The sequence below is a fragment of the Rhincodon typus genome, chromosome 21 (genome assembly GCF_021869965.1).
Source record: "Rhincodon typus isolate 14 chromosome 21, sRhiTyp1.1, whole genome shotgun sequence".
In the NCBI taxonomy this organism is placed as follows: Eukaryota; Metazoa; Chordata; class Chondrichthyes; order Orectolobiformes; family Rhincodontidae; genus Rhincodon; species Rhincodon typus.
In genome coordinates this window covers 36,692,587-36,705,793 of record NC_063352.1, presented here as the reverse complement: position 1 = coordinate 36,705,793, position 13,207 = coordinate 36,692,587, and the positions used below count along the sequence as shown (strand labels likewise).

The window sequence follows — 13,207 nt, the reverse complement described above, 5'->3', positions numbered from 1 at the left end:
CATGACCACCATCTAATACGAGCTTTTTTTTTTATTATTTAACTTTTATTTTTCTCATCAATCTGTTCAGAAATGTTATTACATACCTCTGGAGCAGGTGGGATTTGAACCTGGGCCTCTGGGCCCAGAGGTAAGGACACTACCACTGCACCACAACAGCCCCACAAGCTTTTTATTCTAGATTTATTTAATTAACTGAATATAAATTCCCCAGTTGTTGTGATTGAATTTTAATTCATGTCACCTGATCAATACTCCAGGCCTCTGGATCACTCCTCCTCTGACCTTAGTCACTGTACTACTGTACTCTTAAATGGCGCACACATGCTGATTGGATGTGGTCCCTGTGAACAAAGCACAATGGTACAGCTGTAACCAGTGGAATGGTATAAGGGAGTAGTGAGGGTACCGTGTATGTGTATCAGAGACCAAGCTCCTCACAGAGCCTGTTGTAATTTGATCTCTGCAAAGCTCTTCCCTGTCCCTCGGAGATTGATGAGGTGCATTTGTTGGCAGGTTCGTTCCCTGGATGCCCACATGTACCCTGAGAAACTAAAGGCCATTGCACAACAAGTACAGCTGCAGCAACAGCATCAGGAACAAACTAAGATCCTTCAACAGGAGGAGCAACAGGAACCCGAATCCCATCTTATGACCCAGGTCAGCACTTGCCTCATTAGTGCTCGAGCTATGCATTCTCAGTAAAATTGATTAATTATTACATAGGGGTCATGCCTCCTTTTAAAATCAGAACAAGAATCTTTATTAATTATCCATAAATGTGAGTCTTTAGCCATTGTCAACTATGGTCCTCTAGAAGGTTAGTGAGCAACACTTAACTGACATAATATATTTAATGATTGTTCTTTGTTTTCTAACTCTCAGCTCCTGCCAGCGCACGTCTTCCCAGCATCAACCCACCATCCAACTGTCATAGTGCAGACTCCACCCCCACCAGCTTCGCATCAAGTTACCGTGGTGACAATGGGACCATCCTCAGTCATTAACAGCCCTTCCACTACATCGAGACAGAACCTAGATACCATTGTGCAGGTATGGCCACATAGACGCAACACACGCAGACATCATCACAGACAAACACATAACCCCAATATACCCACACCCTTATAACACACCCCAACAGCCCAACACAAACAAACACCCACATCCCAACACACATCCTCACCTACATCCCAGCATGCACATATGCACACCCACGTCCAATGCACAAACCCACCCCAAACACACATGCCCAAAATACACCCACCTCAAAATATGTACAGTCACATGGATGCACAACACATACGGACCCTCACCCAACACGCACACACACACCCAACACACAATGCACATGCAAGCCTGTATTTTGGGAAATTCTGGAAAGTGTCTGTATTTAATCCCATTTATCCATCTCTGATTCATATCCCTAGGTATCTTTATCAGCCAAAATTCTGCTGATGTCAGTCTTGAAATTTCCAATGACTTTCAAAATTCACAACATTTTGAAAGAACAAGTGTTCTAGATTTCAAGCCCCTCGTGTGTGAATGCCCTTCTGGATTTTACTCCTGAATACGTGGCTCTAATTTTAAGATTATTTCCTTTGTTCTTTACTCAGCCCAACAGTGTAAAAAGTTTCTTCATAACTACCTTTAACAAATTCCTTTTTAAAACACCTAAACTGAATCACTTCTCAACCTTTTGAAATTTAAGGGATTACAAGGCCAGTTTCTGCAACCCATCCTGATCATTTAACCCATAGTAGATTTACCAGAATTATATAAAAATGCAGTGTACCCCACTTTGAGACCAATATATCCTTTATTATCTAAAATCTTTCCAAAATCTTCACTATTTAGCCCCGGAGATATCTAGACCATGAAGTTCAAGTGTCTCTTTGTCTCATGGCTCAAACAGGCAGTCGTGAGGAATCTCACTCGGAGAAACTTGAAGTTGCCTAGATGCAGCAAAAATGGACACCCACGCTACATTGAGGATGAATGAGTGACCATCAGGAGTATTGGGTACCCATTTTTCTGGAGAGGTTTAGCTGCACTTCTCATTGACACCAAAATTAGTTTGATAATATCAGTAAGGTAATCCAGAAACTGCTGAAGGAGAAACATTACCCTGACATGGTTTATCCCAATGATTCATCATTGCTATCCAAGCATTATACCAACTCAAATATCTGCAGAACTGTCCAATGCAAGCTTAGAATCTTGCAAGACACTTGTCTGAATCTGAAAGTACAGAAAAATTCAGTCATATGCAGCATAAAGATTGGTAGCTTGTCATTCCAAGTTATTCTCTATAAAAAGTATCTGGTATATGAATAGGAAGGGTAAAGAGGGATTTGGGCCAAATGCTGGCAAAGGGGACTAGATCAGTTTAGGATGTCTACAATGTTTCTCTCACCCAGTGGTTCTTCTCCATTGTCACTGGCCTTGCGCCCTAAATCTTCACCCATGTGCAGATCAACTGCATGCTTTCTGAGATCTCTGCATTGGACACCATGGGTTCATGGCCCACCTTTGTGAAATTTGGCAATTGGCACAGTGGTACTTGATCTTCAAACTCTCATTAAGGACTACAGCCAATGTTTTATCATTTACTACTTTCAGTTTAGTGTACTGTATTCATCACTTTTGATGCAGTCAACTATAAACTAAGGGGACAGTAAGGAGTGGGTGACTGCTTGGCAGAACACTTGTGCTCAGTTATGAATGTGACCTCAAGTTTCTGGTGGTCTGCCAAAGATCGCACACTGGCCTCATTGTCCTCAGCCTCCTCATGTTCCAATGAGTCTTGAGTTGAGCTTGAGGAACAGTACTTCATCTTTCAATTAAATAATCTACAACCTTCTGGACTCAACATTGAGTTCAACAATTTCAGATTGTTATAGGTCTATGTTTTGATTCCCTATTCTTTCCTGGTTTTCATTTTTCATTTTTTTTTTTCACATAATAGCGGCTGTTCATCATTCTGCCATTCACAACTCTTCAAGACTTTTTTTTTCCCCTGCTTCTCCCTTTTGTCTTGCATCAAGAACCTTTTGTCATTTAATCTCTCTTGTCTTCCACCCTATCACAGGCGCTTCTTTTTTTTTTCCCCCACACTTCACCCCTTCCCACACTGCCCTTTTACATTAGCTTAAAAACTGTTATATCTTTATATTTTCCAAGTTTTGAAAGGTCATCAAATTAAAATGTTAACAGTTTTGTTTTCCACCTGCACAGCTGAGTATTTCTAGCAATTTTTTGTTTATTACAAGTGGGAGTCCTGTCTAATTGTTGTCTAGAGTCACTGACACCAACTGTGGGCACCTCAGGAGATCTGGTTGACTTACCAAGTCGCAGTTTGAACCTCTGGTCAGTAAGGCTGTGGGTAACTTACCCAATAAATCAAACAGTGGGGCTTTATAAGAATTTCTTTCTGTACCCTGTATCACTCCCTTATCCCCATGTGTTGTCAGCCACTGGATTTCTTTTATTTAAACCACAGGCAATCCAGCACATTGAAGGAACACAAGAGAAACAGGAAGAGGAACAGCGGCGAGTAGTCATTGTCCAGCCAACCCGTGTATGGTCAGGCACTGAATCGGAGAGAGGGGAGAGAGAAGCAACAGAAGCACTGGGGCCGCGCGATGAGCAGGGGCCCATGGAGAGGGTTCTCCCGTGACACTACAGCTGCACCAGGCCGGGATTGATCCAAACATCGTTCCCAATGTTTTTCTCGCAAAAGGAAGAAAAAATTTTGGTCTCTTTTTGACCTTCCCAATACTGTAAACAATCTCAGTCTGGAATGAGAGGCTATCAAAAATCTGGACCATACCAGAAGGGATTGTAAAATCCTTTCTTGCGCTCATGACTACCTTGGAATTCATAGCTGAAGTGTTGCTGAGGGACATTTTAGCATTCTTTTATTTTTTTACGTTTGGGGAGGGGTGGGCGTTTCAAGCACTTACCAATTTGTTCAGTCCAGTGGGGATAACTTCTGCCAAGTGTGAACTGTGGGCCCCACTTCTACAATCACTGCCCCCACCCCCACTTGTACTGATGTAGATTATTTTTAAGCAATGTCCTTTCATGTAGTTAGTTTGTTAGTTCCTTCCATTTCTCCCTGTATTCATAATCCAGTTTTACATTGAGACAAAGTTTGTGTTCATTGGAAAAACTTATATTTTGTTAAGAAAGCAGGGGGGGGCACCTGCCTTGCAGAGAGAAATAAAGTTTGTACTTTGTTTTTTTTTAACTATTTTCTGTGTGCATGTGTTTTTCTATGAGTAGATGTTAAACATGTATACAGAAATACATCAGATTAATATAGATCAGAAGACCATCAACAAATTTGGACTAAATAGGGAAGGCTTGACATTTTTACAATGACGTAAAATAGAAAAGTAGTGAATTGGTTTTACACCTGTCCCAGTTTTTACTTCTGTTAGCACTAGGATTCCTGTTCCTGAATTATTGCTCTGTGACACCATATGTTGTACCTGTGAGAACAGGACTACAGTATGGGTCTCATTCCATCAACAAACTAAAGATCTGCCAGCACTCTTTGGGGGTGATAGTGGCTGTCTGAATACAAGGACAACGATCTCATGAAAACACCAGCCTGTGTTTAAATAGTGCGTCTAACATGGTAATATGTCCCATGATACTCACTATGAATGTGTACAAATAAAATTTGACACTGAGCCACATGTGGAGGTATTAGGAAAGGTGATCAAGGGGTAGATTTTTAAAAGTCAAGTTAAAGGTGGAGACAGGGTTAAAGAGCTCTAAGGAGGGAATCCCAGGACTTTTATTCACAGTAAAAGCAAAACACTATGGATGCTAGGGAAACTCAGGGGGTCTGACAGCAGTTGTGGAGAGAGAAGCAGAATGTATGTTTCTAGTCCATATACTTTTCCAGCCCCTTCAATTACAAAGAAAATGCTGGGGTTTTTTTGTGCTCTTGACAGAGGGGCTGAAGGAGTAACTTTTTTTATTCATTAATGGAATGAGGGTGTCGCTGGCACCTTTTATTGCCCATCCCTAATTGCCCAGAGAGCAGTTCAGAGCTGTGGGTCTGGAGTCACATATAGGCCAGACCAGGTAAGGATGGCATTTTCCTTCCCTAAAGGATGTTAGTGAACGAGATGGGTTTTTCCAACAAACAACAATGGATTCATGTCATCATTAGATTCTTAATTTAGTTTTTTAAAAATAATCAAATTCTACCATGTGCCATAGTGGGATTCGAACCTGGGTCCCCAGAACATTACCTGGGTCTCTGATTTAACAGTCCAGCAATAATACCACTAGGCCATCAGCTCCCCTGTAACTGGAACAGATAGTCAGGGAGCCCCCAACAAAAGATAAGGGGAGTGTTAATAGTAGTAAAGGAGGATGTGGATGTATAACCAATGTTAATGATTGCTGTGATCAGTAGACAATAGGTCAGCTCTGCTTAGGGAATAACTATGCCATCAAGATGCTGGGGGGAAGGGAGGGGGAAATAATCAGAATGGAGTATAGTGTTTGTGCTCTGAAATTGTTGAATTTAATGTTGAGTCCTGAAGGCTGTAACATGCCTAAGTGGAAAATGAGGTGCTGCTCCTCCAACTTGTGTTTAGGTTTAGTTGGACCACTGCAGTAGACCTAGGACAGAAATGTTAGCATGAAAGCAAGAACCTGAAGCATGGTCAGCTGAAGGCACAGCACAAATAACGGATTGATGAAAATTCAGCTTGAATAAGAGCGCACAATTGTAAGAAAGTAGAAATGCTGGAGAGTTGCACAACTAAAGGAGGTAACAAAGTAAGGAATAAGTGAATTGAACAGGAGGATGTAAAATTTAAATTGATCAGTCTCTTGTTAGTGTCCTTATTTCTGAACCAGGACGCTGAGGTTCAAGCCCCATCTACTTCAGAGATGTGTAATATCAACTCTGAACAGGTAGATTAGAAATATCTAAATTTTAGATTTATAGGGCCCTTGTAATGAGGTGGTAGTGCCTGTATCTCTGAGCCAGGAGACCTGGGTTCACATCGCACTTGCTCCAGAAGTAAACACGTTAATTAGAAAATTTCTAGATTTTAAATTTAAGATGATGTTGGGTAAAGACCAGAGGAGTAAAAGGGGAAAGAAAACAAAAAAAAACAGAATAAATGCATGGAATTAAAAATCTAGCTCTGGTCAGCCAACAGAATCAGCACAGACTCTTTCTGAGTGGGCAGGCAGAAGGTCACATGACTCCTTTTCTTTGCTGTGGCAGCATATGATTGGTCAGAGAGCACCAGAGGGGGCTAGATTTTGAAAATGGCAATCCTGTGACATGGGTATGATGAATAATGGCATCCGCTGCTATTTATATGGTGTTAATCCCCTCTGGCACTGCTCTCTGCCATTTTCATCAGCAGCAGCAGGTGTCCCTGTTCAATGGAAAGACAGCCCCTTCCCTGCATGTTAATAATTGCAGAGGAAGATTAAATCCCCTGAGGTTACACCAGAATGTCTGAGCCATGTTAGCGGCAGGAGTACAGTGCTGTCCCCCTGCCCCCCACAACTGCCCCAAACCCCTGACTCATTACAGCACACTCCATCAAAACCAGCAGCTAAGGCAGGCATAACATGTCAAAGGAGAGCAAGTGCTCCCAGGTTACAGATGCTGGCTGTTTATTCTCTGTCTTGCAGTCTCAACAGCCATTGTTGATGGACTGTCTTTCACCACAGATGGTATCACACATATGCAATGCTCACTCCACAATGCCAACTTCCCAATGGTTACTGGGCAACAACTCTGGCTGATTTTCTTGTCCTATGCTGAGTCTATCATGAATTCTATTAATCACTACCTTGGATAAAATTAATTAACTTAGCACAGGCCAGTAATCAAACCAGGGACAATACTCAGTTTTACTTCTCTTCTCTAAGGAACTATCTTTTTCTAGTGACCCGTTGCTGTGATCTGATCGTTTCTTTAACTCAATTCTGGATGCATATATTCCATATATAAGAAACACAGCACCACCCCACCCTCTCCCCTGTTAAATTCCATTCTGTAACTCAGCACCCTGAATAACCTTTATTCAGTATTTAAGCCTGCGGAACTTCTGACAGACACAGAGGGAAACCAGATGTTTGAGAAAGAGAAAGGAAAAAAGATATAGTGTTCCACAGAGTGAGAACAAAAAGGACTAGGTGCTAGAGAAAGACTGAGAATGAAAGATGGAAAGCGAGAAAGAGGATCTGACAATGACCCCAGTCAGAAATGGGTCCTGCTAATCCCAGGATTTATGTTGCAGGTTAAACCCTACTGTACAGTGATAGATAGAAGAAACACTAGACTGGCTAGCAAGATTAGATCACATGGAATACAGGAAGAACTAGCCATTTGGATTGGTGGCCTGTGATCAGTGGTGTGCTGCAAGGATCCTATTGAATGATGGAGTGGGCTGAAAGGATTACTCCTGCTCTTCAATTCCTAAACCCCACCAAGAAAAACAGGAGTCACTAGATGCCTCAGAAAACTATCGTCTCCAAAGTTTGCAGATGACACCAAAATTAGAGATGTAGTGGACAACAAGGAAGGTTACCTCAGAGTACTTTGAGACCTTGATCAGATGGGCAAATGGGCCGAGGAATGGCAGATGGAGTTTAATTTTAGATAAATGTGAGGTGCTGTATTTTGGTAGGCCAAATCAGGGAAGGACTTATACACTTAAAGGTATGGTCCTGGGGCATATGTGGAACAAAGAGACCTTGGGATGCAGATACACAATTCCTTGAATGCAGTGTCGCAGGTAGACAGAATAGTGAAGAAGGCATTTGGTATACTTGCCTTTATTGGTCAGTGCATTGAGTGTAGGAGTTGGGAGGTCATGTTGAGGCTGTACAGGACATCGGTTAGGGCACTTTTGGAATACTGTGTTCAGTTCTGGTGTCGCTGCTATAGGAAAAGATGTTGTGAAACTTGAAAGGGTTCAGAAAAGATTTACAAGGATGTGCCAGGGTTGGAGGATTTGAGCTATAGGGAGAGGCTGAATAGGCTGGGGCTATTTTCCCTGAAGCATCAGAGGATCAGGGGTGACCTTATAGAGGTTTAAAGAATCATGAGGGGCATGGGTAGGGTGAATAGTCAAGGTATTTTCCCCAGGATAGGGGAGACTAAAACTAGTGAGCATTGGAGTTTAAGGTGAGAGGGGAAAGATTTAAAAGAGACGTAAGGGGCAACTTTTTCAAGCAGAGGGTGGTGCGTGTGATTGGAAAAGAGCTGCCAGAGGAAATGGTAGAGATGGGTACAATTACAACATTTAAAAGGCATCTGGATGGGTGTATGAACAGCAAGGGTTTAGAGGGATATGGGCCAAATGTTGGTAAATGGGACTAAATTAATTTAGAATATCTGGTTGGCATGGACGAGTTGGACCGAAGGGGCTGTTTCTGTGCTGAACGACTCTCTGAAAGCAAAATATCACAAGGTCACAACTATTTTATTTTTCAAAACTACAAGCAAAATCAGGTTGAAATTGTGGTATTCCACAAATGTATTGCTCATTCTTAGCAAGTTCCTGGGTTCACTGTTTTAAAGCTACTTAAAACACCATCGAAGATAGATGACATTGCATGCTGAGATGGAAGTATCACTTCTGAGTTTGAGTAACTGAAGCTAAGAATGTAAAGGGTAGCTATAACATCAAACTTTCGCAATTAAATCTTCTAGTGTTGGATTGAGCACAGTTCAAAAAACAGAATAAACACCTGATCTTGGTCAATGGATCTCCTGATAATTGTCATAATGATAATTGTCATGATAGACTCTTGACCTTTGATTCCTCCTTTTAAGGTCACCCTCTGACCTCCAACCTTCTCCCCTATATATTACTGCTCGCTGACAGGTTGTTCCTGACAGTCAAAATGAAGGGACTGGTCTCATTGAGTATCTTCCTCTCTCTGCTCGTCTTCGTGACGCCAGGTAAGTCCCTCTTTTTAACTCATTCGTAGGTTGACAGCATTCCCCAAACTTGCTTCTTTTATTTTTTTGCATTGTGACTCAATCTGTGAACGAGCGACTTTAAAATTTGCTTCAATGAAGAGTCTGGACTGAGGCTACTCAGCACTGTCACAAACAGCAGCTGGAACTTTTAACCAGCAAACAACTGATTCTGTAAAAAGATACATTTAGGGAGACAAATTCTTAAACTAAAAGCTCAGCTGGGGGCACTGCAGGCTGAGTTTGTTGCTTTGGGAATTAAAAAGAGTTTTTGTGACCATTCTTTCTGCTTAAACAAATAGTGCCCAGCTGCAAAATGTGACGGAAGAGTTTGTTAAAGTAGAAAGTGAAAGACTGAATAGGGCAACTGTAGTTCCTAAGCATACTGAGTGGAATTTAAAAGGGCGCTTTTTTTCTACTTTCTTGCGGTAAATATAAAAGTTCACTTTTTTTTTGTGTGTTGGGGGAGGGAACTGTTCTAGTTACCCTTGTGCGCCCTTGGGTTAATTTGATCTAGCAAGTCTACTGTTGCTCATGTCCGAGTATTCTGGGTTGGTGTGAAGGAACTAAGTATGGAAATGGCTTTGTAACTGGATACCAGTCCTAGCCGATCGCCTCTCCCGGCCAGCGGCAGTTGTTGGCTCCATGTGCTGTCACACAGATTCATCCCATCTTCCTGACCATTTAAGGACATCTTTTAATTTTCAAAAGAATTGAAATGTTATGAACAACGGAATCTAATGTGCCCCCTCAACTAGTTGAGACACGGGCATCCTTCACCAGGTCAGGTGAGTGTGGGACCCTCTCCTCCTAGGAATTCCAGTTTTTAACAATTTCCCCTTTCCTTCTCTATGAGACGATGTTGGCAGTTTGTAGGATTGGGTTGGTGTTAGAATTCCCTAATCCCCAGCACCTGCTTCGTTCAATTGCCTGGTTCCACCAGATGACACCACAGACTGGCTTACTAGTTTGAAAGGAGAGAAGAATTTGCATTTAGATAGTGCCTTTAATGATATCCGAATGTTCCACAACTTTTACTATCATTGAAGTATTTTTGAAATCTAGTCACTGTTGTAATGTAGGAAGTGCTGAAACCAATTTGCACACAGCAAATTCCCACAAACAGCAATGTAATAATGAGCAAATAATTTGTTTTAGTGATGTTGATGATGAGTAAATATGGTTAGGACATGAGGTAGAATTCATCTCCTCCTCTTCAAAGTAGTGCAATGGGATTTTTATGCCCACATGAGGGGGCCTTAGTATGATCCATTCAGAGGTTAACGTTATATTCGCCACTTTGAACCAGAGACTGAATTTGATGATTCATTGCCACCTCACACTTGACCCTTGCGATTGATCAATGATTAAATAGTTTCAATTATATAGATTTACAGCACAGAATGGAGTCTTCAATCTGTAGCTAACAGACTGAAATGGAGGGTTAAGGAACTAGCTAAAAAATTTGGATTTCATACCTTTTCCATATCTACTAATACGTGTGTTATCCCATCAAAATATCTTATACTGCTTCACACAAATAAATACTCTGAAATTTGGTATTGTTGATACAAAGAAATCAAACAAATAATTGAGAGAATTCCTGTAGGTACGAAAGAAAGACTACGTAAACAGAATAAATATATTCAACAAGGAGATCAAATCAATTCAGGTCAGCAGAAAAGATCTACTGAAACTGGATTCTGCTGCTGGATTCAGTCGTAAATGCTCCCTGACATATAAAATGTATGCAATCTGTCTTTAGACTTGGAGTTACCACATGCCTGGTTGTTGGACAGGCAATCCAGAGGAGTGGCCTTTCTAGAGGATTTCCTCAGACTTAAGTTTGAATTCCAACTTTCTTCCCCATTCCCCATTCCCCAACCCTTAGGTCCATAACTTTCTGATGTGCAGCCAGCAGGGGGAGATCTGGGCTTAGTTTGCAAAGTGCTCAAATGCACAGACGCAACCAGACTTAATTAATTTGCCTGAATATGCACAATATGGATAAGGTTCCACTAATTGGTCATTGTTAGTTTCCCTTGAGCAGACAGTGGTGGACCTCCCTGTCCATTTGATGGAGGTCCTCCTACAACAATGGTGGATCAGGAATTCCACAATATCATTCCAAGACAACAAAGGAACAGCGATATATTTCTAAATCAGTGACTTGGAAAGAATAGCATCCCCACAATATTGTTGCTCTTATCATTCTCAGTAGTAGAGGTTGCAGAGAAGAGAGTTGTCATTAAGGTTATTTTTTGAGAGTTGCTGCATTGCATCCTGTAGATCCTTCAGCTTGTAGCTACAGTGATGGAGAGCCTGGATATTTAGTCCAGGAGCTGGAGTAGCTATCAAGTGACTTGTTCTGTTCTGGATGGTGTTGAGGTCCTGAGTGTCTCACCCAGCATTCTATCAAGTTCCTGTCTGGTAACCATTGGAGAGTCGAGTGGTCAAGAGATTTCATAGTCTTATCGTATTCACTGAGGACAAAATGTTTGCACTACAATTGGAATGCTGGGGCACTATAGAAAAATGCAGTAAAGCAGTGACCACAGATCCCACTTCTGTTGCTCCATTTTTGTTTCTATTTCCAACTGCACTTTGGCAATATGCCATGAAGGGACACCACTGCGACCAGTTTTGAAAATTGGAACCTAGTTCATGACACAATGAATTAACACTTTCCAGCATCCCCAGATCATCATTTCATATCACATGTAACCTAATCATGGTTATGTCACTGTAGGGTCAAAGGCCAGCTGCTTTTTATGTCATTTTGTAATCTTATGTTACCATCTGACAATAATTTGACACTTAATGCCAAGTTGTACGAGTACCACCGACTACTAGTGAACTGACTTATTTACAGGTCAAACCCTCAACCTATAAATGGTTTATTAATGGTGTTGCCTTATTCTTGTTAAAGCTGTGTATGAATTGTTTAAAAATATTCAGGTACACAACTCTGTTCGTGTTTCTGAATGTGTGAAAACATTAGGACAGAATGAGGTTCAGTAATGTAGATGCCTCAAATGTTGAATTCCCTTGAAGATTCTGTATGTAAATTAATTCATGAAATGTGACTTTGTGCCAAGAGAAGACCTGGCAGGGCTAGCAATAAAGAACTCAAGAAAGTGTGACTGAAATGATGAGAAGCTGGAGGGGGGAAAGAGCAGAAGAGTGAGATAGATGGGTAGAGAGCAGAGATGAGGGAGAGAAATTGAAGCAGTGAGGACGAGAGGGATAAAATACAGGAAGGACACATTAGTGGCAGATGAGGTGCATGAATGGCAGGACACTTGTGTGGGATGCAAGATTTGAATCAGGTATTACGGGGGTGAGGATTGAAGTAAGCAAAGATGAATTATGAGTGATGAGATAATTCCAAGGCAAACAAAAACCAAAAGAACTGCGGATGCTGTAAATCAGGAACAAAAACAAAGTTGCTGGAAAAGCTCAGCAGGTCTGGCAGCATCTGTGGAAGAGAAAACAGAGTTAACATTTCGGGTCTGGTGACCCTTCCTCAGAACTTCTGGAAACTTTATTGTTTGTTACATACATAAATAATACAGATGAAAATGTCAGGGGAATATTAAGCAGATTTGCAGATGACATCAAGATTGGTAGCATGGTTAATAGCGAAGATGACATCACAGGAAGTTATAGATGGGTTGGTCAGATGGGCCGACCAGTGGCGGATGTTATTTAACCCTGATGAGTGCGAGGTGAAGCACTTTGGAAGAAGAAACAAGATGAGGAAATATTTAATGAATGGCAGGACACTGGACAGTTTAGAGGAACAGTGGGATCTTGTGGTAGTTATTCAAAGATCCCTGAAGTTGGCAGAGCAAGGAGGTAATGTTGGAGTTGGACAGAGCATTGATCAGGTCACAGTACTATGTGTAGTTCGGGTCGCCTCAATACAGGGAGGATGTGATAGCACTGGAGATGGTACAGAGGGGGTTCACCAGGATGTTGCCTGGTATGGAAAAATTGAGCTATAAGGAGAGACTAGTTAAGCTTGGATTGGTTTCTTTAGAGCAGAGAAGACTGAGGGGGTACATGATTGTGGTGTATAAGATTGAGGGGTATTGACAAGATGAATAAAGAGTAGCTGTTTCCCTTGATTGAGGGGTCAATCACGAGAGGGCACAGTTTTAGGGTAAGGGGCAGGAGATTCAGAAGGGATTTAGGAAAAAAACGTTTTCATTCAGTGGGTGGTGG

At 41.6% G+C, this 13,207-nt stretch overlaps 1 protein-coding gene across 2 annotated transcripts in view; it reads left to right on the top strand.

The window, feature by feature from the left end:
- Positions 1–4,255, top strand: part of tfap4 (transcription factor AP-4 (activating enhancer binding protein 4)) — a 35,814-nt gene extending 31,559 nt beyond the window's left edge. For both annotated transcript variants that reach the window (XM_048609737.1, XM_020531832.2), the window contains exons 6-8: positions 517–660; positions 886–1,053; positions 3,503–4,255. In XM_048609737.1, coding sequence (XP_048465694.1) covers positions 517–660; positions 886–1,053; positions 3,503–3,679 — 489 coding nt within the window. In that variant the 3' untranslated portion in view covers positions 3,680–4,255. The remainder of the gene's footprint in view (positions 1–516; positions 661–885; positions 1,054–3,502) is intronic.
- The last annotated feature ends 8,952 nt before the right edge of the window (positions 4,256–13,207 follow it).